Raw genomic sequence first — 26,652 nt, forward strand, 5'->3', positions numbered from 1 at the left:
GCCGTCCCTGGGGCGGCTCTCGGAGCCCAGCAGCACACACCGCCCTCTGCCATGGACGTGTCCCACGCTCAGCGTGTGCCGAGGAGCAGGTTCATCACCGGGAAAGTGTGGGGACATACCAGTGCCGTGGGCCTCCCCTGCCCCTGGCTGTGCCCCATTTTCTGTCCCAGGACCCCCAAGGACAAGGTGCCTGCTGCAGGCAGAACACGCTGCTTAGCCTTTATTCTTTAAGCTTTGCTGCCACCAGCTGGAACAATCATTTTTATCACAAATTTGGTTTCAAAGCCGTGTTTTTGCTCTCCCAGCCTGTGCCAGACGGGCGCTAACATCGCGCGCAGGGTTTGTCCCTCATGGGCACGTCACGGCCCCGGGGTCTCGCTGCGTGTTTGGAGCTAAGTGTGATTTACTGGATTCTGATCATGCATGTGAGCACTCTGAGCAGGTCAGATGGGATTTGGGTGTCAGCCTTGAGAAGGGGAGGATAAAATCTGCTGTTGGGGCAACGAAGGAAAGGAAATAAGCTATAAAATTTAAAAGGATAGCAAAAGAAGGGATAAGTGGGTCTGAAAGGAGCCAGGCCCTATTACAAGACAAAATCCAGCGGATGAGTTCCTGGGGCTGGACTGGGATCTCCACCGAGGCTGGACCTGACTGTGCAACCAGCTGGGAGAGCTACTGGGGTAACTGGGATAAACTGGAGCTCCTGCTCCAAGGGCCAGCACCATCCTGGCATCACAGCGCCTCGGTTTCGCTTTTGGGCACGCCTATAGAAAACTGTGTGAAAAGACTTGCAGCGCAATCTGAAAATAATCTTTTTTGGGTGTTACAGAATATGTAAATTATTGCCTTCCTGTCTGTCTTTACCCCTCACCAGCCCAAATGTGCTCAGCCATGGGTGAAAGCTGAAGCAACGTCTACAGGTCAGAAGTCTCAGAAAACGCCTGAGCCTGGGTTTCCTGCCTTTAGAAATCTTTGTTTCAGTTTCTTTTCACAGCAGAAAGCTGAACTGCAGGATGGGCCCCTTTCCTCTCCCGCCGCCCCTGGCCGGGCTCCTGCGCAGGAGCTGAGGTTGCGGGGCCGCAGCGGGTGCAGGGGGTGAGCCCGTGGCGCACGACGCACCACTGCACCCGCCGCCACTCCTTGCCTTCGGGGAGCTCCAGAAGAAACTCAGCTGGAATTTCTCTCCGGAGGTTTTACTTGCCCCTCTTCCTTGTGTTAACTGCTCACCTACAATTTCAGCGGTGGCCTGAGGATGAGAAATGAACTGCATTTTTTTTTTTTCCTGCATGGGGAAAGGCTTCTTGAGCATCTCCAGCTCAAACCGGCCGTCTTTTTGCGTGGTGAGGGAGGGGTGCTGCACAGCAGCCGGACCAGCACCCACCCACGCTGCATCTGCAGCCTGTGCCCACAGCGTGGGAGCTCGGCCAGTGCTGTGTGGATAGACTGATGGTCCCGTTTGGAGGGGGGAAGGCACAGGCTAAAGGACACAGTAACCACATGCATAGAAAATAAGGCTGGAAATGACTTCAAGAAGTCACCCCCATCCCTTTCTCTTCCTGTTAGCTGAGCTGCAGCAAAATGACTTTGATAAAGTGATTTAACGTTTCGCTTGGTTAGACTTAAATCACTCTGCTTCCGCAGCTGCAGACTCTCATGAACTCTGTTCCCCGGCGTCGGTCTGAGATGCCCCTTCGATAAGCTGAGGGCAAAGGCCAGCCTGTGCCCCACAGTTTGTCAGCTCAGCAGCTCTCCTGCAGGTTTCTCAGGCACACTCGTGTGTGGCTGGGGAATGAAGCTCAGCAGTAATTAGCAAACCCGTCAGGAGCAGACTTTGTGTGCAGGCTGGTGAAGCCTTGTATTGATTTTTGGGTGCACCACACACTGATGTGCTCGCATGCCTTTGCAGGCTTTGAGGACAGGGCCTTCAGACACACAGCTGTGCCAGCTTGAAATAATTCCTGCCAGTGAGACCCTGGTTGCTGGTGCTGAGGCTGGGCAGGGCGAGACGTGGGCGCCTCTGAGCCAGAAAGCGAGCAGGAAGCACGAGCAGCCCCACTGTGCCCTGTGCAGGCAGCAGGGGTGTGCCCTGAGTACCCGGCATCCCATATCCCACCCTGTACCCTCCTCTGCATCCCGCATCCCGCCCTGCATCCCACATTGTGCATCCCGCCTGTACCCTGCTCTGCATCCCGCATCCCACCCTGCACCTGCATCCCTGTACCCTCCTCTGCATCCTGCATCCTGCCCCGCATCCCGCCTTGCACCCTGCCCTGCATCCCCTCCGCCAGCTGCAGGCCCGCGCTGTGCACCCCTGCCTGCTCTCCCAGCTGCCTCTCCCCTGGCAGGGCTGGGTGCCGCGGATTTGGGGCTGGCTCTGGTCCCCCTCTGGGGATGTCCCGTGGCGGCACTGCTTTGGCAGTAGCGCACGGTTCCCACTGACGGCGTGGGATGGGCAGCGTCCGTGTTCACGTGGGGGGCAGCGGTGCTCGGCGCCGACACAGCCACCTTCGCTTTTCTCACTGAGACGGGAAGTCCTAGATCTACCTGATCGATCTGAATCACCGCGTGACTCCTGGCGAGAGCGATTCTGGCGGTGCGGCTCGGAGGCAGCTGTGGCTGGAGCCGGGGAATGCCCCAAAATCTCCCCTTTGCTCATCTCTGAAACCCTCTGGAAGTGTTTGCAAGCGCTGAGACTGGGCTGGAGCCGTTGCTTCACACGCATGGGGGAAGGGTTTGCAGCTGGGGAAAGGATCAGGGCTATTTGCTCTGTTTGCACTTGTTTCCTCCCTCCCTTTCTGCACTTTATTATGAGCAGTTTTACCTGGGTCCGGCTCAAGGGCGGCTCCCGGGGGTGAGGGTTGCAGTCCTGCGGGAGCCATCCCTGCAGCTGGATGTGGGAAGCCTCTGGGACCTGTAACTCCAGCACAGCAGCTCTCGGAGACGGCTTGAGCTAAAACACCCCGGCCCTGGCACAGCTTGTGAGCACCCACCCGAGCAGCCGGTGGCTCTGTGAGGCAGGACAGCGGCAGCAGCTCATCACAAACGCACCCAACATGCGAGGCTGTGTCCGGGGGACAGCCGGGGCCCAGCGCTGACCCCGCACCCGGCGGGCACCTGGCACAGCTAACGAAGGCCGAACCAGACCCTGGATGCAGATCCTGATCTGATTTTGCCTCCCATCCCCCTGCCCCACGCAGGGCTGTGGGGTGGCCAGTGCTGAGCACCGTTTGCTGTTACCAGCGTCCATCCCAGCCCTGGCCGCGGAGCCCAGCGGAGCCCAGAGAAGCCCAGCGGAGCCCAGCACGCCTGGGGACGGCTGCAACTCCGGGAATTTTTTTCTCAGAGCAGGAAGCTGAAGCATTTCCTCCTCCAGCCGCAGCTGATGCTTGCAGAGCGGGTTTTGCAATCCCATAGGTTTCTGTTCTCGGCGTGGGGAGGTGCCTCTCGCCACCTTGCAGCTCGGCGTTTGTTTGCTCGTATATATTTTTTATTTTGCATCTGTCAGTGTTTCGCTGCCAGCCCCAACAGGTCCCGGCGACAGGGTGGTTTTTGGCAGCGTTAACAGCTCCGTCCATGTGCAGCCTGTCGCGCGGTGCTGCCCGCTCAGCGCCGGCGAGGTAGGAGGCTGGCGGCTGCCTGCCAAGGGGTATGTCCTGCGGCCAGCTTTTTCCCTGTGTATTGCCAGGCAAGGACGGATAAACGCCGGGCTTTGGCGGCGGGGCTGGCGGAGGCCAGCAGACCCCCCCACCCCAAGGTGACCCGTGTGCTTGCCCTCGCCCCGCAGCAGCGCTGCTGGAGATGCAGAGCACCCCAAACTACCTCTGGAGCACCGAGGACCTCCTGGGCCAGGGCGCCACGGCCTGCGTCTACAAAGCTCGCAACAAGGTGAGCGGGGGTGGCGGGGCGTGGGGGGGGGGCAGCCACCCCAAAGCCACGGGGCCCGCCAGGCCTCCTGCCCACGGCGTGGGGATGCCCATGCTCCCCTCTGCTCGCCCTCCCGGGAGCTCCATTCAAGAGTAGAGGCTGCCGGTAACGCCGGGGGCTGCTTTGGGTTTTATTTTCGTTTTCCATTTGGCTCCTTCCCCCCGGGGAACCAGCTCAGGTCTGCGGGTCAAGGGCAGCTTTTGGGGTGCTCACGGCCGGGTCCTGCTCGCCGGCTGCCGGCGCTCCTGTCCATCGCGGGGGGAAGAGTCTGTTTTTGGGGGAATGCCCAGAGGTTTTGAAAACCCCGTCCTTGGCGATTTGCATATTTCATGCAAACACTTGCCAGGGTTGGAATAGACACTCTCTGCCTCGCCAGCCTTTGAAGTTTATTGAGCAAGCTGCCTCTGCACGGCTTCGAGGATGGTTTGAAAACCACCCCATCCCACAGAGAGCAGGCAGGGAGCCGCCAGCCTCAGCTCCAGCTATAAACTTTTTATGAAGCTGAATAAACACCCTACCGTGCAGCATGTGGGCTTCAGGGACAGGAAGCAGCGGGAGGTGAATAACAGCGGTTGGCTTTTGCAGTGGAGAAAATGAAGGCTGTGGGATGCCCGTTTAGAAAACACGTTACACTGTCAGCATACTTTGCATCCCGAGCGGGATGAGGGGGCAGTAATGGAGCTGACGGAGCTGCTTAGGACGTGGATGGCGTCATCTCCCATTTCTTTTTTTCCTCACTTCCCAGAAATCAGGGGAGCTGGTTGCCGTGAAGGTCTTTAATAATGCCAGCTACCTCCGGCCCCAGGAGGTCCAAATGAGAGAGTTCGAGATGCTGAGGAAGCTGAACCATAAAAACATTGTCAAATTATTTGCTGTGGAGGAGACGGTAAGTGGGACCTCAGTCGGAGACCTGCTGTGCCTACTGGGCCAGTGACCTGGGGGAGCTGGTCTGAGCTGCAGGAGGGAAGCGGCGGTCCCGGGCTGCCTTGTCCTCCCACCTCCCCCCGGCTCTGCAACAAGCCTCAACCCAGTCCTTCAGCGCTGGGGGCACTGGTGGCACTGGCCTCTGGGCTGGAGCACGGACGTGACCTGCTCTTGTCCCCTGGCCAGGCACGTGGCACAGCGGGGACGTTCTCCAATGGTGGTTTGTCCAAGCAGGAAAAACCCAGGGACCCACCAACCAAAGGAGGGGACCTGATCCTGGCTGGGGGTGGGGGGGGGACAGGCCACCAGCTGGGACACGGGGCCAGCCGACCCTCACGGCTGCTCCCCGCCGCAGGGCAGCAGCAAGCAGAAGGTGCTGGTGATGGAGTACTGCTCGAGCGGCAGCTTGCTGAACGTGCTGGAGGACCCTGCGAACGCCTTCGGCTTGTCCGAGTCCGAGTTCCTCATCGTGCTGCAGTGCGTGGGTGAGTGGGGGGGGGGTCCTTGCGCCCCCCAGCCCAGAACGGGCCTCCACGAGTGCAGCCCGGGGCCAAGGACGCTGCGGGCTGGGGACCTTGCGGTGCTGGTGGGACCCTGCGGGCACCAGCCCTGGGCTACGGACGTGAGGGCTGGGCTGAGCAGTACGAAACTGCACCCCTGAATGGGGGGGTTTGGGAGCTCAGCGCTCAGGGGAAGCCGGAGGGTTTCTCCTTGCAGACCTATTCTGGGAAGCAGCTGTGGGAACAGGCTGTGCCCCACAATGGGGAGGACAGGGCAGTGCCCTACCGCGTGCTCGCTCGTCCTCTCCATTACCCCAGCCACACTGGTCCCCATGAAATGCAACCAGCCTTGGGGCTTGTTCCCTCTCCAGCCCTTCTCATGTTCCTGTGTTTAAAAAAACCCCTGCTGGAGCAAACTGCTGCAGCCCCGCGCACAAATGCTGCCTTCCCCTCTTGCGCCCAGTGGCAGGGATGAACCACCTCCGCGAGAACAGCGTTGTCCACAGAGACATCAAACCCGGGAACATTATGCGGCTGATAGGGGAAGATGGGCAGAGCATCTATAAGCTGACAGATTTTGGGGCCGCCCGAGAGCTGGATGATGATGAAAAGTTTGTGTCTGTCTATGGGACGGAGGAATATCTTGTGAGTACAGAATGTCGCCAGGTTGGTGGCCCCTGGGAGTCCTGGGGGAAGCTGGCGCCCGTCCCCGCTGGGCAACTTGCAGTGAGCAGCAGTGACTTGGAGAGCCCAATCACAACGGGGCCACATTTTTCAAGAAGGGGGGGACTCAGCATTTTTGTTGCAGAGTTACAGGTGACTTTTTGTTTGGAGGACCCAGCAGTAGAAGAGACCAAAGCAAGCAGTCGGTTTTCAATCCCAGTGCCCAAGACTTGATGCCCGCTGCAAACCCGCTGGACGCGTTGGCAGTGCCGCTCTCTGCTTCATCCCTGCAGCACCCGGACATGTACGAGCGAGCGGTCCTGCGCAAGCCGCAGCAGAAGGCGTACGGCGTCACCGTCGACCTCTGGAGCATCGGCGTCACCTTCTACCACGCTGCCACCGGCAGCCTCCCCTTCGTCCCCTTTGGGGGACCTCGCAGGAACAAGGAGGTCATGTAGGTACCGCGTCCAGCTGGGAGGGCTGGGTGCTGCTGCGTGGGGAGGTGGGACCGTGGCTGGTGGTCCTGGGGGCTGCACGATGCCCTGGCTGTGGCTTGGTGGATGCCGCCAGCACTGTGTGACTGTGTGCTGTAGTTCGCTGCTCATTTAATCCCATACAGCCTAGAAAGCCCTGAAATGTGGTCTGTGGGCAGTATGCATGTGAGTGTGGTAGAGGATTTGTGCCCCATTTAACCATGTTTACCCTCAAAACGCATTCTCATGACTTTGTGGCTAAGCAGCTGGAGGAGGACGCAGGACTAATGTTTGCTTGAAACCTTTTCACTGTTTCTTGAAGTATTTTCCCTCTGTGGATTTTTTCTTTCTGTGAATCGTCTCTTTCCCAGCCCATCCATGCTCTGCCCTTTCCCTCTTTACTCTCCCCAAGGGACATAGTGCCCGAACAGAGATCCCTTGGCTCATTTCCACTGTGAGCAATTTCCTTTCAACAGGTATAAAATTACCACTGAGAAGCCTCCCGGAGCCATTGCGGGGGTCCAGAGGCAGGAGAACGGGAGCATCGAGTGGAGCTACGAGCTGCCCGTCACCTGCCAGCTCTCCACGTGAGTGTCCCTTGCTGGGCTCGGCTCCCGCTGCGGGTCTCCTGTCCTGGCACCGTGGCTGGGGAGGGCATCCCTCCTCAGACGGCACGGGAAGTTTTAACGAGGCAGATGAGCTTTTCCTCTGCAGATGTCACAGCTTTCAGACCACGTCTTTGCTTTACAGCTGGGAGAAGGGGGTGCGAGAGAGGGCAGTGGCTCCATTGGAACAGGAGCTCAGCTGCAGAAGGCGGGCTGCCCCTCTCCCCAGCCCCGTGGGTCACCGCATTTGTGGCTCAGGGTTATGTCAGTATGTGCAAACGTCTCTTCTGCTGCTGCAGGGGGCTGAAGGACCAGCTGATACCCATTTTGGCTAATATCCTGGAGGTGGATCAAGAGAAATGCTGGGGATTCGACCAGTTTTTTGCAGAAACCAACGACATTTTGCACAGGATCGTGGTTGAAGTCTTCTCCCTGCAGCAGGCTTCCTCACATCGCATCTACATCCACTCCTACAACACGTAAGGATGCCAAGACTCTGTTAAAAGCAAATTTGAGAATTGAGGTCAGGAGCCTCAGCCCCTCGTTTTGGCAGGTGAACCTAGGGGCAGCCCCTGTTCCCTTGCACTGCAGTTAAACCAGGTTAAAACAAACCAGGCTCAGACCAGCCTTTGCTGGGGAGTGCACTAACCGGGAGCTGTTGGCTCCTGGCGTGGCACAGAGAGCCCAGGGAGGTTGTCTGAGGGGCTCCGCTGACCCTCTGGGATGTTTTGCTACAAGAATAGGGTGGTGGGCTGTTAAAGTGATGGAAACATGAGCACTCACCTCCTTGCTTATTCATCATCCTTTCTTTTTCATTTCAGTACCACCAAGTTTTTAGATGCTGTCTTCAAACAAACAGACATAGTCCCTCACCATCAAGAATATTTTTTTGAAGGTCATCTGTATGAGTTGGATCCTAACCTACAAGCCCATAATTTTTGCAAAACCACAGAGCACAACCCTCTGACCTTGCTGAGCTCTGCTGAGCAACCAGAAGACGTGATAGGAGTAAGATACAGAGACCGTGAGTATCGTTGGCTTGGAGATGGCATGCCTCATCCAGGGACAGGGTGGGTGCTGCAAGAGAGATTTGCTTAAATTATTATCCCGATAGACTCCAACGCACTGTGGGAGGTGAAGGGGTTACGACACTGGAGCGGGATTAGGAGGTTTCAGGGTCAGTTTTCCCCTGCCAGGTGCTGTTGCCCTGCAGCCACCCACCACCCCAGGCTTTGCAGGCGTTTTGTGCCTTTGTCCACGTTTCCAAAATATCTTGGAGAGCTGCACCAAGCCCCCAGCCTTGCAGCTGCTCCTGTGCCTGAAATCCTGAGCGGCTGCGGGGTTTGCTTCGGCGAGCAGGAGACATCCCTGGGGGTCCGCAGCCGCGGCTCAGGGGCTCCGCTCTGGCTCCCCAAAGCACCGTGACTGCTGTCTGTCTTTCCAGCGGCACTTGAGTTTCCAAAGTTTGTCCCCAGGGTGGACGTGGTGGCCGACTGCAGCGCAGCCAAGGTAGGTGGGGGTGCCCTTGCAGCCGGGGGGAGCCCCGCCGTGGTGCCGCAGCCGCCGGCAGTGCCCTTTTGCTTTCCAGAGCGCGGTGGGCGCCGCGCACCAGACGCTGCGGATCGCCCGGGCCCTGCAGCGCTGCCGGGAGCTGCTGGCGAGAGGTCTCCACTGGGTGATGTGAGTGCCGTGGGCGGCAGGGGGGCGACCCGTCCCTTCCCACCACCGAGAGCTTTGTGTGTTTAAGGGTTAAAGTGCTCGGGGTTTCCCAGCCCCCTCCAGACAGCGCAGGACCACCGGGTGCCCTCGCAGGGTACTGGGCTGGACACGAGGGGTACTGGGGAACACGCATGCCAGGCTGCGAGGGGGCTGGACCCAGATGAGGACGAGTAGGAAAATACCACGCAGTGACATGAGGATGCTCCTGTCCCCACTTGTCGGTTTTAAGTCACTTGTTTCAGTTCAGGGGATGCTGAGGAAAACAGCATCACTATTATTATTATTAATATTATTATTGTGCATTTTCAGTGTCCTACCCACTTCTCCTGGGGCAGGAGCTTCTTGTGCAGTGGCAGGACAGGGCCCAGCGGGCAAAAGCCCCCCTGCCCAGGAGCTGCACCTAGTCTTACGTGCATCCAGCCCCCCATTTTCTCATGAGGAGCCTCCAGCCCCATCCTAACCCCCCGCCACACGTGGCCAGCCCTGGGATGGAGGTGGGGCTGCTGAGGAGCATGCGTTGGACGGGCTGTTTTCTCTCTTGGCAGTGGGAACCTGAAAACGGAGTGCTCGAGGATTTTGGAGCAAAGGAGAGGGGCTCTTTCGGTGCTCGCCTGCCTGCAACTCACTGAGGTGAAGACCCGCGTGCTGTAAGTGTGGCTTTGCAGCCGTGGGGATGCAGGTGCTGGGCTGCGGCAGGCACCGGCAGTGCCCTGCGGCTGCTGCAGATAACACAGGGGACTCTCAAAGGTCCCTGAATAATCAGAAATAAGTAAAATTCCAGGAATAAGCTGGTAGCTGGAAGGTGAGAGGCTTTTTCACTGTATGTGGAGGCTGTGGGAAATGAGGCACCTCTTTGCTTTTTAATAATCAGTCCCCAGTTTCACAAGAGCCCAGAATTAGTCCTCGCTCCCTGGCTCCTGCTCGGGGTTTTCAGACTGTTACAGCCCAGGAGCCCAGAGTAAGTGTGAGGAGGAGGCAGGGCTGCTGCTGCCAGCTCATGGAAAAGGGGAAAAGGCTGTTGCTGCCAGCAGAGATAAAATAAATGGCATCACCAGCCACGTCCCCTCCAGGGACCGGCCAGCGTCGCCAACCCTGCTCCCTGCAAACAGAGCCGAGCGCGGGGAGCATCGGGCAGCGCGGGGCAGGGCGGCCGGCAGCCCATCGTGCTGCACTCCCACGGGGCCGGCGTCCCGCCTGGCCACACTGGCCCCGACAAGATGTCTTTTATTTCCATTGAAGAGGCTCCACTAACGGAGCATCCACCAGAGGCTGGATTACAGAGAAACCCTGGGCTGCCTCGCCATAACCAGTGTTCCCATTCCCACCGGCGCTGCCCAGGGCAAGCTGAACGCATTTTAGCTGAAGTAACCCACAGTTACTTTGCTTTTCTGTTTTGTTGTTCTTGTAGTGGAAAATCCTTTGTCGCTGCATTGCTGTTCTTTTATTCTTTTCAATTTAGCACGTCTCTTAATTTCCATTTCATCTAAAAAGATAGGGACACATGGTTCCCATTGACTTCAAGCCGGATTAGCAGAGGGCTGTAGTGCCAAGAGCACTAATGCCGCAGCTGGGTGCTGGGGGCTTATCCAGCCCTCCCAACGTGGTCCGGATCAGGCATATTTCTGCTGACTTAGGCAGCGTGCACCGCTCAGCGTTACACTCTCATGCCAGCTGCAGGCAGGCAGGCAGACAACGTCTGATCTGGCGTAAAGCCCGTCCTTGTGAAGCTAACAATTTTGGAACAAATTGGACACAACAGGGCGAGTTTTTACCCGATCAGCACTTTGCATCTTGTGGCTCAGGTCCGTTGCCCTGAACGCAGAGTTATTGCCCGAGCAAACCACAGCCTGGCTCCCCCAGCGGCTCTGACGCCGCCTCCACCAGGGGATGGATTTTCTTCGCCCAGGTGACGGCTGCCGCTGGCTTATATATTCTGCTTAGGGAATATTCACTTTTGGACTTTCTTCAGGTACGAGGCTGTTCCTGCAGGCGGCGGGGTGCCGGCTCTGAAGGATGTGGCCATGGTGAAGACAAGGCTGCAGAGGGTGAGCGCCCGTGGGTGGCTCCGTGCGGGGCCCAGGAGCATCCTCAGGCACGGGCAGCGTTCGGAGCCGCCGGCCCCAACCTCTCCTCCCCATCTGCAGGTCACCGAGGAGCTCTCTCAGTGCTCCCACAACATCTTTGACTTTCAAGGGGCGCTGGATGGCATTTTGGCCGAACTGGTGAAGCTCAGGCAACAAGTGCATGAAGACAAAAGGTTTGTAGCACCAGCTTTACTGAAATCCCTGCCAACGCTTTGCTGTTCTCAGCTGGACTGAGCAGGCATCGCTGCGTGCTCCCAACCAGCCGCCCACAGCCCCTCATTGCAGACAGCTTTTACCAGCCCTATATCGCGTGATGTCCCTACACAGACGTGGGTAGCAGCAGCGGCCTGAGTTACAGCGTGTTTGGATTTCACCCCAAAGTGCTGATTTCACCCCCACCTCATACCGTTCCTCTTGCGGGGCCTCACGCCTCCTCCCCTGTCCCGATTTCAGCATCCGGCAGATCGAGTGCTGCCTGGAGAAGATGCAGCTGATCTACAAGCAGTTCAAGAAGGCCAGGACGTGTCTGCGTGAGTGACGGGGATGGCGGCCCCGGGGGCACGAGGCGCAGGGCTGCAGCGGGAACGTCCCTGTGCTGGCCCAGTGGAAAAATGAATTATTTCAGTTTGCTGGGTTCAGCAGTTATTTCTGTGCCGTGACAGTAGTCCCAGGGGCTGCAGCCCTGAAAAGCCCCTTGAGTGATCTCTGGGTGTTGTGAAATTGCCCATTTATTGGGTTATGAACAGGAAAACGTGTGGTGACTGGTGTCTTTCCTCCCCAGGGCTGGGCTACAATGAGGAGCAAATACACAAGCTGGATAAGTAAGTCCTTCCTCTCCCCTTCCTAGACCAGCCCCATGCTGAGCCAGGCAGGTGTTTGGTGTTTCTGATTGAATCCTAAGGGGGTGTGAAATGTTCCTGGGTCACTAACGTTGAGAGAGGGCACCTATAAGTGGCTTTTTTGATGGTTCATCGATGCAGGACCTTCCACAGCAAAGTTTTCAAGCTCTTTCAGATGAAGATGTGAGAAAACCTCTGCAGGCCTCGGGACAGGGACCTGCTCTTGGGCCAAATCCCTGCATGGGACTGCGGGGATAAGCACATTTCGGGCTGCTGCTCACACAGTACTTACCCAGTTTGTGGTCATTTGTTCGCTGAGCTGCTGATTTAGGAAGCGTCCGTGCTTTCGTATCTGCTTAACTTTCAGTGAGAGTAAAGTGTCTGATGGCTTTTGTACCTTTAAAAATCCTCCTTTCAGTTTCCACTGAAACCAGGGGAATTTAACACGGGCAAGAAATAAAATGGACGCTTCAATATATACCAGGGATGGAGAAATTTAACAGGCAGCTCCTTTATCTTAATTAATCTTCAGTCTAACCTTGGACATTTGCCTTTAACACCAAGGCAAGGACTTCTCCGAAGTGCCCCGGGGGTGGGGATGACAGCCCAGCCTGGGTCCCCTCGCCCCCAAAACCTCCCTCTCCTCTTCATCATAATTAGGTCTTGTTTCCTTTATACCACCAACACAAAATTCATTACTGAGCATCCAGTCTCCCTTTCTCCATTCGGGAGCCAGCTTTAGGACTCCTGCCATGTGAATCGTGATGTTCTTTTTTTATATATTTAAGGAAATAACAGTGTCCTCTCTTTTTTTTTTTTTTCCTGGTTTTTAGGGTGAATTTAGGGCATCTGGCCAGGAAGGTTCTGCTGATTTTCCAGGACGACTGTGTCCAGCGGTACCAGGAGGCCCTGGCCCTCCACGGCAGCAGGATGAGGTACCAGCCCCTGCCCAGCCTTCTCCCGGGGTTTCGGGGCTCTGGATTTCGGACCCCGCTGGGGATGGGAGAAGGGACTTTCCAGTAACCCTGGAATGACCAGGGCTTCTGAACGTTCTCTGCTATTGATCGAGTATTGGGATGGGGATGGAGAGGATGCCGTTAGTAACTGCTGCTGAGGGGCTCGTAAAGGGGTAATAAGACCTTAAAGCAGCAGCTCTGTGTGACTGCCAGACATCCTGCTGGGTATGGTGGCTCTTATCCCATGCCATGTATTGCTGGCCTCTTGGGTTAAGGGTTTTTGTGGTTTTCTTTTGCTTGTTTTGTTTTGTTTTGTTTTGTTTTGTTTTGTTTCCTAAAAAAAAAAGCCCCCTAAACTTGCAGCTTGAGTTCAAGCAGCTGGTTTCCTTGCCCTCTGACAAGGAGAGGTTATTTTATCAGGGCAAAATTGCTATTGAGACAAAGAGATCTACTCATTAGGAATGATTTTCTGTTAAATGGTGTTTGGGGAATAATGCAAAGAGCAAATTACGTTGCAGTGATTGAGCACAATCCACTGCCTATCGCAGCAGTGAAGAGCAGGGGTGAGGGGGAGGCAGTTCGAGGAAGAAGATGTTGCAGAAATTGGATTTTTTATGGCAAGGTTGCTTTTATTGAGGAGCATCCATTCCCCTGGGCTGCCAGTGTGGGCAGAAGGAGGATATTTTTTCTATAATGCCTTAGAATTAAACCTAGCTTTTGACCCGGTCCCTGTTTCTGGTGTGGAGCAGCCCTGCATAGGATTTACCAGGGGGGAGATTTTTAGGCTAGCAGTTTGTCTCAGGTGCTCAGGAATGCCCCAGGAGCGGTGGGCAGTGTCTGCCCTGGCCCGGCCTTCCTCCCTTCCAGCCTCAGCTCGTGCAGCCGGGGGTTTCCACGCTGCAAACCCTCGCCCATGGGCAGGTTTCACTTCGGAGACAGAAGCTATCGCCCACAGTTGCCTCCCGCCGTGTCCCATCGCGGGCAGTGAAATCTCCCCTTGGCTTCGGCAGGAACTTTGTCCCAGGATGAGATTCCTCTCTGGGGGTAGAGCCCTACAAAGTCCATGCAGTGCAGGAGCCCCGTCTGCACTAAAGCGGGGCTTTTACCTTTGCTCAAGGGAGGACAAAAAAGCTTCTTTTTGTTTTCCTGAGGTATTTTTGTATGTGTTTTTCTGTCCTTAGGGAGAAGGCATCATGAGTCACACTGGATATTTTTACTTTATCTACTTCAGTCTTAATTGTCCTTTTTTGAGTTTCTTCCTGCTAGCAGCCAGGGTTTGTGGTGTGGTGGCTTTTTTTCTGGGTTCTGGAGGTGGACCGTTCACCTTAAATATTCTTTCCTTTTTTTGTTTTTAAAGCCAAACCAAACTTTTTTTTATACAACTCGCAGCACGTCTGCCGGGTGCGTGGCACCTCCGCCCCGGCGCCTCTCGCCCTGGCAGGAGCAGGGCAGCCGGTCCCCCAGAAAGTCACGGGAGGATTTACTCCCGAGGCTGGGGCAGAGCGGAGGGGACACCGGTCACACCGTCCTGGCCCAGCTCAGCCCCCGCGGCAGAGCCCACCGAGACGCCGCCTGTTTTGGGCTCTGCTGGCAGAGACCGGCCCCAAGGACGTGCTCAAGGGAGAACTTCTCTGGCCTTTGTAGGCTTCAAATGTGAAAGGGGAGCATGCAAAAAGAAACGCAAAAACCAAGGAGCCTTTTTGAGTAGATGCTTGGTCCTCCGCGGAGCACAGAGGACCGGCCCGTGCAGCACTTTGGGCAGAAGTGATGGGCTTGAGCTGCCTCTCATATAAGCAACGCTTTCCCTAATTAATTTGCTATTAGTGGTGTTTGGATAACCTGGCCTGCAGTGGCTGTTAGCAGAGCTGCAGCCGTTAATTACAACACTGTTGTGACTCATTTGCTTTCCTTCAGGATTTTAACTTTGATCCAGACAAGGATTGCAGAAAGCAATACAAAATGTAAAAAAAAAAAATAAAAATTAAAGTTTCTAATGACCCACACTGCTGCTGAACATTGACTGGGAATTTTGTCGTCGTTTTTCTTTCTAGGAAAGTTTGTGAGATAAAAAAGCATTTGAAGAAGCTCAGCAACCGCATCAGCGCCTGCAGCGTGGAGGCGATGGAGTGCCAGGACTGCCTGCAGAGCGTAGGTGCCTGGGGATGCTGCAGCACAGCCTCTCCCTGCTTCCAGATGCCGCTGCTGCTCCCCTCTCCCAGCCCCTGCCGTGTGCCCGAGTGCATGATTAGGGAAACACCGGAGTATTTTTAAAAAACTTGCTGCAGTTCTTTGTGGGTGATCCACACTGGAGATCTTGCTCTCCCCCGCTGCGCAGAGCAAGGAACGGGTAGACCTTTGGCAGTGGCACCCCCGATCCCGAGGACTGCCTGGCACGGGGGAATCTATACCCAATAAATGGGAATTGCAGTAGTAAAAAAAAGGATGGTTCACCTCCAGCTCTTCACAACGGACTCTCTGACAAGCCGCAGCGCAGCCACCTGGTAGATGCTCTGGTCCTTTGGTTATTTTATTGTGTTTGATCTGAAGAAGTGGATGTGCTGGGTGTGACTACGTAGCCATAATTTCCCCGAGCATTTTGTCCCCCTCTTGTCCCAGGGGTAGGCATGAGAGAGGGCCCGGGATGCCAGAGCACCACGCACAGCCTGCTGCCTGCTGCAAGTCTCTCTGTCTCTGCAGGCTCTGGACAGGTTTCTGCAGATGGAGAAATGGAGTTTGGCCCCGGTTCCTCCCACACCTTCACCCGTCCATCTGAGCCAGGCATGCCAGGAGATGGCTTTCCGGTGAGTCTCTTGGAGGAGGTTTTTGCAGACAGCCTGGCTCCCCGGGGGGAAGCGGGACCTCCCGCTGCTCACCCTCTGCTCGAGCAGCGGGGCGAGCACTGGGGCGAGGGCTCTGCATCGGCAGGGCTGGGGCAGTCCGCGTGAAGCCCCTGGCTGCGATCCCCGCTCGGTGACCCGTGGGGCGTCCCGCAGCTCAGCCCTTCGGCAGGAGGTGCTCCCACGGGGAGCGGGAGGCTGAGCAGCGTGGGGTAAGGGGCTGGTCGTGTCCCCGGCAGGATGCAGGAGCTCCTGGAGCAGATGAGGTCAGTAACTTGTGATCTCCAGTTCAACAACAGCATCATCAATCGGTGAGTAAGAGCACCCAGAGGTGCTGCTCCGAGCGGTGATCCCTGTCGCTGACACGCAGACGTGCCTGCGCTGCCCTGGGGAGGGGCGGTGGGTCTGGGTGGGCTCCCTGGGGGTCTGTGAATGAGCTCTGGCGTGGGGAGCCGTGCCTGGTGCCGAGCACAGCCGCAGCTACTCATGGGTGGTTCACACGGGGCTTTAACGGCACCGAATGTACATCACGACCTGGCAGCAGAAGAGAGTATCTTTCTTGGCAGTTTAAGCAAGATCTTCTGCAAATGTGACGTCATTTACTCTCTTTCCAGCCTTTTTCCTGTGCTGCTCAGCACTGGCAGCTGCTGGCTGCCGCAGAGAAGTAGATGCTTTCCATTTCTGGATGAAACTCCATGCAAAACCCAGCATCCTACTGCTGGCAAACCCCCTTGGGTTTCTTCCTCTGCAACCTTTTTTTGAGGATCTTGGTGCAAATCAACAATATGAATAAGCGTATCAAAAATGTCAAAGAGTTTCAGATCAGATTTTAAAAGAAAAAAATCAGTGATTCACCCCAGCCCTGTTTTTATAGGACTGAATGTTTTGTTGCAGCACGTCCACTGTGAATAAGGGGATGGGAAAGGTCTGGTATGCTTTTGATATGAAGAGCTTAACCCAAGAGACACAGGAACAAGCCCAAAGATTAGTGCCCAGCCCAAAGTGTAGTGTGGGACTGCAGGAGCCCAGGTGACGCCTCTCTAGCCTAAAGCCTTTGGTTTTGTTCCTGCAGGTTAAGTGGGGCTGCCCCTGCTCCCGGTATTTGAGAGACGTGGTGAATTCGCAGCTGCTGAAGCAAACCGCTTTTCAGAGCAGGGAACACTTTTAGCACTTTGGGTCCAGAGCGACGGAGACGTTCGACGTTCGTGTCTGAGGAGCCCTCTGTGTCCTACCTCTCCGCTCCAGCACTTTTGCACAGTTCACCAGCATTAGCTTTGAGAGCCTTGCAAGCCTTGAGCCTTTGAAAGTTTGACCAGAAAATTGTGTGGGGTTTTTTTTTATTCCTTTTAAAAAGTGCTTGAAGGACTTAATGTTTTCCTAGCTTCTCTGTATCACCATGTCAGATGATGAAGAGGAGGAGGCTAGACATAAATTATCTTTTGTTGCCTTACTCATTTAGGGATTACTCCCACTTCTAACGTACTTGTGCTCCCTGAGGCTCCGTGGAGCGGGACCGGAGCCCAGGGCAGGAGGGACGCTGTACCTGATGGATGAGAGACCAGACCCGGCCCAGGATGGCTCCAGTGCTCTGCCCGGGAGTCGAGAGCGTGGGGAAAGCTGGAGCCACAGAGCTCTGCCCGCGGGCGCTGCAGCCTCTCCTCCTGCTCCAGGGCTTCGCCTCCAGCCCAGCCCCGTGTTTGGGTTGCTGAGGGGTTTGGGAGTAGGAAGCTGAGGGAGGCTTCTCTATTTTAGCACGTTTCTATAATTGTAGCTGAGTTCTGTGTTGATGCACGTGGGGGTGTGTGCCTTCTCCACACAACCCTGCACCAAACCTACAACCCCGTTCACTGAACCTGGGAGTGCTACTAAATGTCAAGGCAAAATCTCAGACGAAAGGGCTCCCGCGAGCCCTCTCCAGATGCAGCTCTGCAAGCGAAAACAGGGCTATTTCTTTTTCTTTTAGGTGAAAGCTTAAAAGAAATCCTAAGCAGTCACCTCTGCCATTAACGTGCATGGTGAAAGGATGCATTCGTCTCACCTCAGACGAGATGAAATGGCCTCAAGCTGCGTCAGGGGAGGTTTAGGTTGGATATTAAGAAAAGTGTCTTTACTGACAGAGGGGTCAGGGATTGGCACAGGCTGCCCAGAGAGGTGGGGGGGTTCAAACAAGGTGTAAACATGGTACTTGGGGACCTGGTTTAGGAGGCCTGGGGATGTTGGACCTGATGATCCTTGAGGCCTTTTCCAACCTTAACGATTGTGTGATTCTATGATCTGTGGAGGTGACAGCAGCTGGGGTGGCAAGGCTGGGACGGGGACAGGAGGGACCTGAGCAGGTGTTCCATGGGGCTGGCTGTGAGCATTTGGAGCTGCCCTGGGAAACATGTGCCCCACACTTTGCTCCTGTTATGCTCCAGAGAAATAGGATGGAGGGGGAAACACATTGCCCCCCCCTCATTGCCCCCAGGAAGCACAGAGAGCGCTGCGGAAGGACCCCGATGCTCTGTCGGGGCTGTACCCAGCCCTTTGTTAGGGGTAGTTATTATCTCCTACTCTTTTTTGACCTTGGGTTTTATGAGGAGCCATAATCCTCTGGTTATCGGCTGAGTCAGCTGCTCACCAGCAGCAGCGTGCGGAGCCGTGATATGGGAAGCCTGAGGTCTCGGGAGCGCAAGCGTTAGATGGTATCAAGGAGCTCTTTGTGGGAAAAGTCAGCGATGCCGCCCCTCCGTCCTCCTCCTCCTGCCTGTCCCCAGGGTGATTTATGGGTTGTCACCCAGACCCCACAACCCACATCCCGTAGTGCAGCAGAGGGGAGCAACGTCCCCGGGCTGCAGCCAAAGCCAGGCAGGACGATAACCCCCATCCAGCCGGGCTCAGACACGAGTATTTACACCTGGGAGGCTCCTGCCAGACCAATGGGCAGAATTGCCTTGGCTCTTCCCACCCTTCCCTGGCACACATGAGTGCAAACACACATGAATCACTGCCCTGGGCTCCCTGGAGAGCCCCTGCCCCCCAGACCCTCACCCTGGGAAGGGGACTGTGCTACCGAGGCTCATGGTGGCAGCAAATGGCCAGGGGGAAGCACAGGTCCCTTCGCCCCCGTGGTCTGCGAGGCAGGAGGCTGCACTGGTGGGAGGCATGTGCAGGGAGGTTTAAGAAATGTTTGGATTCGTTCCTGTCCCCTGCGTAAAACCCTTCCCTCTGTGTTTGCCCGGTTTCTACCTGTGTGCAAACTGTGACTGGCTGCTGGGCTTAAAGGAGGTTGGAGCAGGGAATGGGGAGCTGGGACTTCAGCAGCACCAGCAAAGTCCAAGGGTGAGGGACTCGCTGCACCTCCCAGGGACTGACTGTGCATCTGCAAGGAGAGGTTGAGCCGTCATCTGGGCAAGCAAACGTGTCTGACTCAACAGCAGTTGCGATGCTTGGAGTGCCTGCCTGGACCTGTCTCTTGGTAGAAAACTAAACACCCGACCCTGCCCTTCACTTTTCCCCCAGTTCCCTTTCCAGCCCCTTTTCTGGAGGTGACACGCATTAGCTAAACCAAAAGCCAAGCCTGGGCCTGCCGTGGCTGTTCTGGTTCCCAGAGGTCACCCCCAGCCCCCGGGAGCCACAGCTCACGTTATGTGACAGTGCCCAGAGGCAGAGCTGCAGCAAGGACAGGGCGAGGGGGTCCCTGCCATGGATGCTCCTTGGATCGACTGTGGCAGCAAATATTTCTGATCTCTGCTGGGAGATGTAGGGGGACGTAAGGCAAAATAATGATTCTCCAGAGCTGAACGTCTTGCTGCAGCGCTGCCCCGAGTCTCAGCAAGGGAGCAAAATAAGCCCGGAACTCCAGGGCTGTGCCTGGCTTTGCTTTCTTGTAAGAACAGGCGAAGCGCACCCGGGAGCTGCCCCTGCCCAGGAAACGTTCCCGAGTGGAATTTGGCACCAAACGTTCCCGTTCATTTTAATTGTAAAATCCAACATCCTGACTGTCAAATCCAGCTACTTACTGTAGAAGAGGTGAAACTAAGCCATCACTTAGAAGCTTTTCTCCTGCAAATTATTTTCTAGGGCTCCCCTAGTCTTATAACAAATGTTATTTTTAATCCAGCTTGAATTCATTGACATCTCCTGTAGGACCAGGGCAGGGAGCCCAGGCAGGGTCTCCTGCCACACTTGCTTGGACTCAGTGGAGCTGGGCTGATTCGTACCAGCTGAGCGTTTGACCTGGGACATGTTTGGCTTCAACAACAAGGGATTTATTTCTTGGCAAAAAGAAAAAAGAGTTTTTGCTAATAGCCCTTGTCATGCTTAAACTGCCATTAAGACAGCAGCTGCAGAGGGGACTCCCGGAATCCAAATGAAAGAGGAATTTTCCTGCCAATGTTAATTAGGGGTTTTTTTCCCCAAATATTCTAACCCTTGGCCTAGATGAGCTTCCTATGCTGTGAGACCTGAATACCTGCAGAGACAGCTGAGAAGGATAATGACCCTGCCACATTTCTTGTGCAGGTATGGGCCAAAGCTTCCTATGTTGACCGAAGACACTACATTTATTTGTGCTAGAAGCTGAGGTCTGCAGCTGCCCCGGCCAGCCCTGGCACCGCCACGTCAGCTGCCAGCAAGAAGGGGACAATGCATGTGTCCCATGGGCACAGGGTCCTCCGGCGTTGGGGACAACCTTCCCTGGGGATGTCAGCCTCCGCTGGAGCGACTCCCAGGGGAAGTTGTCTGCAGGCTGCACCCAGGCTGTGCATGCACCCCCGCCGCGGCTGCTCGGCTCCCAGGCACCGGGGATTTCCTCGGGGGCAAGTCAAACCAAAGCCCTCTGCGAGCGGCGGGGGATCCCGTCCTGCCCCCTCCACCCTGACGCTGCAAAACTGAGACTGAAACCGTTCCCCAGGATGGTGCTGGAACTGCAGACACCCACAATGGTTTTAAGAGGTTCCCAGCCAGGTGCCAGGCAGGGCTTTTCCCTCAGAAAGGTCATTTGCTTTCTTGCAGGTGATTCCTTATACTGCTAATGGTCTGGGAAGAACACAGGGTAAAATACCAAGACTGGGAAACAATTTACCCGGGACTAAATTTGCTGCTGTTCTCAGGCAGAAGCAGAGGACACATGAAAGTGAATTCGGATCCTGAATGGGGAAGAAAAAGACCTTCCAAAAATTAATCTCACTACTTAGCACGAAACAAAACTAGAATTTTTCAAGCTGCATTATTGCTCCTTTGGTTTGAAGCTCTTAGCAGTGACTGCTTATGACACTAGTCTTTTTGTAACTCAGAGACAGTGTTCTAATCCATCTTTCAAATTAAAATCCTTGAAAAGGATTTAGATATCCTTGGCTTATCCTGTCCTCAGGAATTCACAAGAGACATCAAATTTGGCTTCCCGTGAGCCCAGAAGCCGGGATTCACACAGCCCAGCACTGCTGCCTGTTCACCCGGCTGCTCTCACGCAAACCAAGGAAATTCAGGAGAGATTCTGCCCGAGTTACGTATTTCAAACCGGTACAACTGAGAGCGGCAGAGAAGGGATGGTGTGGGTTAGACGGCTAGCCTGCAGCCTGGGTACCACAAGCCCAGCCAGCTGCCCTGTGGCTCATGTCTTGCGTGACTCGGGGTGACCGTGTCACCCTCTCTGTGCGCTGGGCTCCAGCCGGCATCAGGGGAAAAGGGCAGCAGCTCCCTGGCCTCCAGCCAGGTGTTATGGTGACGGGGGAACCTTCGCACCGCGTGTGGTACCCAGCCCTTGTGCTCAAAGGAGGAGGGAGTCGCTTAGCGATCAGACTGTCGGAGTGGCAGAGGACCATGCAGCGCCTGGTCCAGCCACCCCCTTTGTGCACCCCTCCTTCACCCAGGGGAGACGTTCGCAAGCCGGCTAGCGAGGCACACGTGTCCTTGGAGCTGCAGCGCCGGAGCCAGTTCAAAATCTGGCCATAGTATTTTCCCTTTTGCTTTTCCCACAACCACAAGAGCCTCATCTGGGGGAGATGGTTGCTCCGGCTCGCTGCCTTTAGCGTCGCTCTGGAGCCCTGCCGTCACTGCAGTGGGGAAAGCCAGTTTGCCCCAGCTGCCCTTACAGCCTGTTCCACGCACACGCGTGGGGCCGGGAGAGGGTTTGCACCGGCCTGTTTTTGCAGTGTAACGCCCCACGTGTGGTCTGACAGCTCCCGTGGGGCAGAGCCCGGCGTGGGCTGAGGCTGCTCTCAAGCAGCGGGGGTTGGAGAAAGCCCCTGGAGAAACCCACGCCGCGGGACCCGGACGGGGCGGGGGGGGATGTACGCGCTCCCCCCCCCCCCCGGCAGCCCAGGACCCACTGGGAGGGGGGTAGTGTCCCGTGGGGAGAGGTCCCACGGAGAGGCGGGAGGGGGGGGATTCCCACGGCGGATGGTATTGCGGGGAGATCCCACGGCGCGGGGAGGGGAATCCCACGGAGAGAAGAGTTTCCACAAGGAAGGATCGCACGGGGTGTCCAACCCTGATCGGTCCCGCGGGGAGGGGACCCGAGGGTCGGTCCTCCGGGGGGTGGGTGGGGGTTCCACGGGAGGGTGCCCCGTAGGGCCGGTCCCGGTCCTCCCGCCCCCACCCCCCCGCCGTGTCTCCTCCCCCCCCCCCCCGGGCCAGTGCAAAGCGCCTGCGCTGCCCCACGCCCGCCCGGCGCTGCGAGCCCATGGCGCGGCCGCCCGTGGGGCGGTCCCCCCGCCCGCTGCCGCCCCCCACACCGTGCCCGGGCGGCCCCGCCGCCCCCCCGGAGCCCATGGGCGGCCGGTCCCCGGGGAGCCCCGGCGGGGCCAGGGCGGCGCGGCGGCTGCGGCGGCGCGGCGGAGCCCCGCGGCTGCTCCCCGACGTGCGGAGCATCTTCGCGGTCCCGCGGGAACCGGCGGAGCGCGGCCGCGGGCACCGCTTCGCCCTCCGCACCCCGCGCCGGGGCTGGTGCGACCTTTGCGGGGAGGCGGTGCGGGAGTGCGCCCTGCGCTGCGACTGTGAGTGCTGCCCGCGCCCTGCCCGCACCCCTGCTCTCCCGCACCCCTGCCCTGCCCGCATCTCTCTGCCCGGGCGCTTCATCTCGCGCTGCAGCCCTGCTCCCCCGCTGCCGTCCCGCACCCGCACTCCTGCCCGGGCTCTTCCACCCGCAGCAGCAGCGCCGGACCCTCTCCCTCCTCTTCGCCCCGGATCCGGGCCCCCAGACCCCTCTGCAGGTGCCGCGGGGACCCGCAAGGCTTGCGGGGAGGGCCCCGCACCGAACTTCCCTGGGAGGGGGGTGGTCCCCGGCGCCCCGCGGTGCTGCGCTCCGGGAGCTGGAGGGAGGTGGGGACCTGGCCGAGGTCTCCCCGCGAAGGGGCCGCCGTCCCCGGGCACGGGCGTGGGGCACGGGTGCGGTGGGGTGCTGCCGGGCGGATTTGGAAAATGAAGCTTTTTTTGGGAAAGAGATTATCAGCTAATCGGCAGGGTTGCGAAGGGGTTGGCATCAGCGCTGGGCGGCAGAGCTCAGTGAGCAGGAAGGATTCGTCTTCATAAAGCTTTACAGCGAGGTATAAACCCCTCTAGAAATAGTGAGCTTGTCAGACACCGTGCTTTGCCTGAACTCCCCAGGTAAGAGCGCTCATGCCAGTGAGTCACCAAGATGCGCCTTCCTCATGTCAGACACGTGCTCTGTTCATGCTTGCGTTCTGCGGGAGAGATTAATCTTTCCATCATGCGGGAGGGGACCCGAGGGGGTGATGGAGGTGACCCAGCTGGGGCCGGGCAGCTCCATGTCCCGAGTCCCGTGTCCCTGGGGTGCTGCTCCTGTGCCGCGGGGTGTTTGCGTGGTCCTCGGAAAGGCACGACCTGCGTTAGTCGTTGCAGCCGTGGTGGTGCGAGTGGGGAAACGAGGAGGCTGTGGCGTGCCGGGGCAGAGGAGGGTTGAGTGAACCCGTGTCGCGGATAACGCGGTAGTGTGTGCTGTGCTGGCTGCTGACAGGGAAACTGCTCCCTCCCAGCTTGGCCTGTCAGCAGGTCTCCTTTTGCGGGCTGGAAACCTGTCTTTTGGGATGCAGCTGTCGAGCTGCCTTGGGCGAATCGAACGTTTGCCGGTCGGGGTCAGCTGAGCCGCTTGATTTTGGCAGAAGCTGGTAACGCCAATGCTGTTCACCCCAGGCTTGTGCCCGTGGGACTGCTGTACCCAGGCAGGGGCGTGTGGGGTGAGGGAGCCCTCAGCGTTGGTGTGGGGGGCGGGTATTTGGTGCTGGCGGTTATTTGGGGCGAGGGATGAGCTGCATCCCATCTAAGGCTGGCTGCCCAGCTGGCAGCTCCGGAGGAGGCTTCATTGCTCATTTGCTGGTTTGTTTGGGGGGGTTATGCCAGGCACGTGCTCTAACACCAGCCTCACCGGGGCAATTAGTCCCTCGCTCAGCCCGTTCTGGTTCTTACACTTGGCTTTCCTTAAATTATGAATCAATTAAATGTTTCTAGTGGTGATTTGCATAGCGCAGTGCGAGCAGGGCTCTTCCACATGCCTCCTGGTGCCGTTTGGAAATGAAGGGCAACTGGGAGAGACAGTCGCGCCATATGGCCCTGCTGCATCGCATTAAGGCTTTAGCACTGACTGCTGTTAATTAAATGTAACCCAGCCGTCACCACGCGGCCCGCACAACGTGACACAGGAATACGCCGGGGCTGGTGAACTTGCTGCATGGTGCGTTGTTCGGAAGAGGGTGGTGTAAATACGTTTTGCCTCTGTGTACCTTTGCTTTCAGCTGCTGATGCTGATGAACTCCCTCAAAACCTGGCGAGGGCCGGTATATTCCCTGGGGCTGGCAGCTGTGCCGTGCCTGGCACGCTGGGGCAAATGTGTGAATGAACGTGCTTAAAGAAACAGCGTGGGTTTATTTGAAGCAAAACAAACATTGTTGGGGCAGTTGTCTCTCACCAGCCATCCTGCAGAGCTGTCGTGGGGCTCAGGTGAGATAATGCGCTGTGTGTTTTCAATTCCTGATCTGAAGTAATAATTCACAGAATTTTGTAGTGTTGCAAATACTATAAATAGTTCTTTTGAGGGACTTCTCCTATGGCAGGATTTTTTCCATAGTTATATTGAAACAAATCTTAAGTAGCTCTATTTCCCTTTTCATTTCCGAGGAGAATTATTCAGGTTTGGGAGTAGTTCTGCCTCTAAAATTCCCCAAAAAACCAGGCTGGGGGGGAGGGAAACCTCAGTGGAGATGCTCATAACATCATCTGCATTCCCTGTCATCCCAATAGTGCATCCTTTTAAAAATGCCCGAGAGCTGCAGACGGGGTGTGCTGTCCTCCCTTGGTGAATATTTATTTTTCTTTTGATGCAGGGTTGCTGCTGCTTTGCTTTTCACCCACAGCCTGAGGATACTCAGGTTTTCATTTGTACGGTTCTGGCCTATTTTTATTTACATCAGATTTGGTCGTCTTTAGTAAAATGTGAAAGCAGTATTTATTCCTCCTCCCTCCCCAAACAGTCTGTGTCCCTTCCTGCCCGTGCCATGGGCACAGCATCCCGCGTGGGAGGGTGCCTGGCCCCAGCAAGGGGGGGAAGCGCTGTCTGCAGCATTGAGAACTTGAATTACAGAGGTCTGGGTCTGCCCTGGACAAAGGGAAGGGGCAGGGGGAGGCGGCCCTGCTGCTGAGCGAGGAGGGGGTTTTGGCCACATGGTTTTTATGCTAACCAGCAGCGCACTGAAATCCCCTCGGCTCCGTTTCCCCTTTCTCAAGCAGCGTGGAGCTGTCTTCCCAAAGCTAACGTGGGATGCGTGCTCGGCAGTTCCTCTTCCAGCCGGGGCTCAGAGACTTAGCAAGGCCCGGAATCAGGGAAATGATCCCCTTGGGCAGCTTTCCTTGGGCATCTGGTGGGTTTAGGCTGTCCTGGATCAGTCTCCCGGCTCTGGAGGTGGCAGACAGGCTCCTACTGAGGTTTTAGCTCAAGGCCTACCCATGGGTGCTGCATGTGGGGCTGATGCAGATATTGTCTGAGACATTGGGAGCCTTTTCACTGCCTTTATTGGGAGCATCTATGTCGGTCCTGTGCGTGGCAGACATAAAACACTGCTGTTCCCATTGGCATCAAAGCGAAGGGATGGGGAGGTGGGAGCCTGGCGGTGGTGGACCCCAGGCCATCCTGCTGGCATTCGTTAAAAATACTTGTTTTCAGTCTCAAAGTGGATGCAATTGGGCTTGAGTAGTTGTGCCATTATACTCTGTGTCTTGAATATCTCCTAACATATGTGCCTTTGTTCTGCTGGTGCCTATCGAAGCCTGAGTGAATGTTAAAAGAAAAATGTCACTGTAGAGTGTAAATGTGTCCTGCTGCCGGCAGCTTCTCCTGAGAGAAGAGGCTGCTGTAGCTGGGGAGAAGGGGCTGGGTGGGCAGGTTGTAGAGGTGCATCTTCGCTGTGGGCTTTTGTGGTGTTTGTTCTGGTGGGGCAGAGTGCAGTCATCTGAACGCAGCGGTGACTAACGCAGCTTCAAAGCCTTCAGCATGTTTTATTTCGCTTTGGAGTGGGGACAGCAGAGAAACCAGGCTGTGAGCTCTGCACTGGGGCAGCTTCCTGGTGGGAAGGGTTTGGGTGGATGCCGGTGGGAGCAGCACGCGGGCAGGGCAGCGATGGGTCGGGCTTTGGCCGATGGCTCGAGTGCTTTCCTGGCTCTCAGCACCTCTCTTGGTGCAGTCTCAGGATTACAGTGCCTTTTTTTTTCTTTTTTTTCCTGGCAGCATCATGCCGGTGACTCAGGGCCTCCCTGCACTGCGTGGAGTGGGCTGGTCACTGGCGACTGGGGATCTTGTGGCTTAAGGCAGAAAAATTATGTGAGAGCCTGACCTGTGCGTGGGTCGGCTGCTTTGCTCCCTTTCCATCCCAGTGCACCCTGAGATGGGCCAGTTCTTCTTTGAGCACTTTCTCACCCTCATGATGCAGGTGCCGATACGAAACTCCTGTTTCTGGTGCTGCAGCCGTTGGCAAAACTGGCAGTAAGACCCATCGCAGCAATCGCTCAGCAGCGCGCCCGCTCCTTCACCTTGCTCCATCCTCTGGTTTGGCGGGGGCGCTTACCCCAGGCGTGCACCAGCGCCGTGTCTGTGCCGGCGGGGCTCCCCCGGGCCGTGGCCTCTCTCGTCCTGGCAGCT

At 56.7% G+C, this 26,652-nt stretch overlaps 2 protein-coding genes and 1 long non-coding RNA gene across 7 annotated transcripts in view; 2 read left to right on the top strand and 1 right to left on the bottom strand.

Moving 5' to 3' along the window:
• Positions 1-200: 200 nt before the first annotated feature.
• LOC142067098 (uncharacterized) lies at positions 201-2,912 on the bottom strand. 2 transcript variants are annotated; one of them, XR_012663892.1, is made up of 4 exons: positions 2,822-2,912; positions 2,545-2,739; positions 588-1,246; positions 201-491 (listed from the first exon to the last, which is right to left on the bottom strand). It is a non-coding gene; the product is annotated as an uncharacterized LOC142067098 (long non-coding RNA). The 2 variants fall into 2 exon arrangements; XR_012663891.1 differs by lacking the exon at positions 201-491 and having other exon boundaries at positions 565-1,246.
• A 170-nt stretch (positions 2,913-3,082) lies between these two features.
• On the top strand, positions 3,083-16,974 carry IKBKE (inhibitor of nuclear factor kappa B kinase subunit epsilon). Of its 4 annotated transcripts, none has more exons than XM_075115383.1 (21): positions 3,083-3,646; positions 3,785-3,885; positions 4,670-4,810; positions 5,204-5,333; positions 5,812-5,993; positions 6,305-6,465; positions 6,961-7,071; positions 7,389-7,568; positions 7,911-8,113; positions 8,534-8,598; positions 8,678-8,769; positions 9,354-9,455; positions 10,778-10,853; positions 10,953-11,065; positions 11,346-11,422; positions 11,674-11,713; positions 12,565-12,666; positions 14,739-14,835; positions 15,385-15,488; positions 15,764-15,835; positions 16,139-16,974. In XM_075115383.1, the coding sequence occupies exons 2-21, from the start codon at positions 3,799-3,801 to the stop codon at positions 16,284-16,286; spliced, it is 2,283 nt and encodes a 760-aa protein (XP_074971484.1). In that variant the 5' UTR covers positions 3,083-3,646; positions 3,785-3,798; the 3' UTR covers positions 16,287-16,974. The 4 variants fall into 4 exon arrangements, with proteins under 4 accessions (XP_074971484.1, XP_074971488.1, XP_074971485.1 ...); XM_075115387.1 differs by having other exon boundaries at positions 16,597-16,974; XM_075115384.1 differs by having other exon boundaries at positions 3,083-3,617.
• A 5,214-nt stretch (positions 16,975-22,188) lies between these two features.
• The window catches only part of RASSF5 (Ras association domain family member 5), a 35,347-nt gene continuing 30,883 nt past the window's right edge, over positions 22,189-26,652 (top strand). The window contains exon 1 of the mRNA XM_075115637.1: positions 22,189-22,501. Within this exon, the coding sequence (XP_074971738.1) occupies positions 22,189-22,501 (313 nt within the window). The remainder of the gene's footprint in view (positions 22,502-26,652) is intronic.

This window comes from Phalacrocorax aristotelis, chromosome 21 (genome assembly GCF_949628215.1).
Source record: "Phalacrocorax aristotelis chromosome 21, bGulAri2.1, whole genome shotgun sequence".
Classification (NCBI taxonomy): domain Eukaryota; kingdom Metazoa; phylum Chordata; class Aves; order Suliformes; family Phalacrocoracidae; genus Phalacrocorax; species Phalacrocorax aristotelis.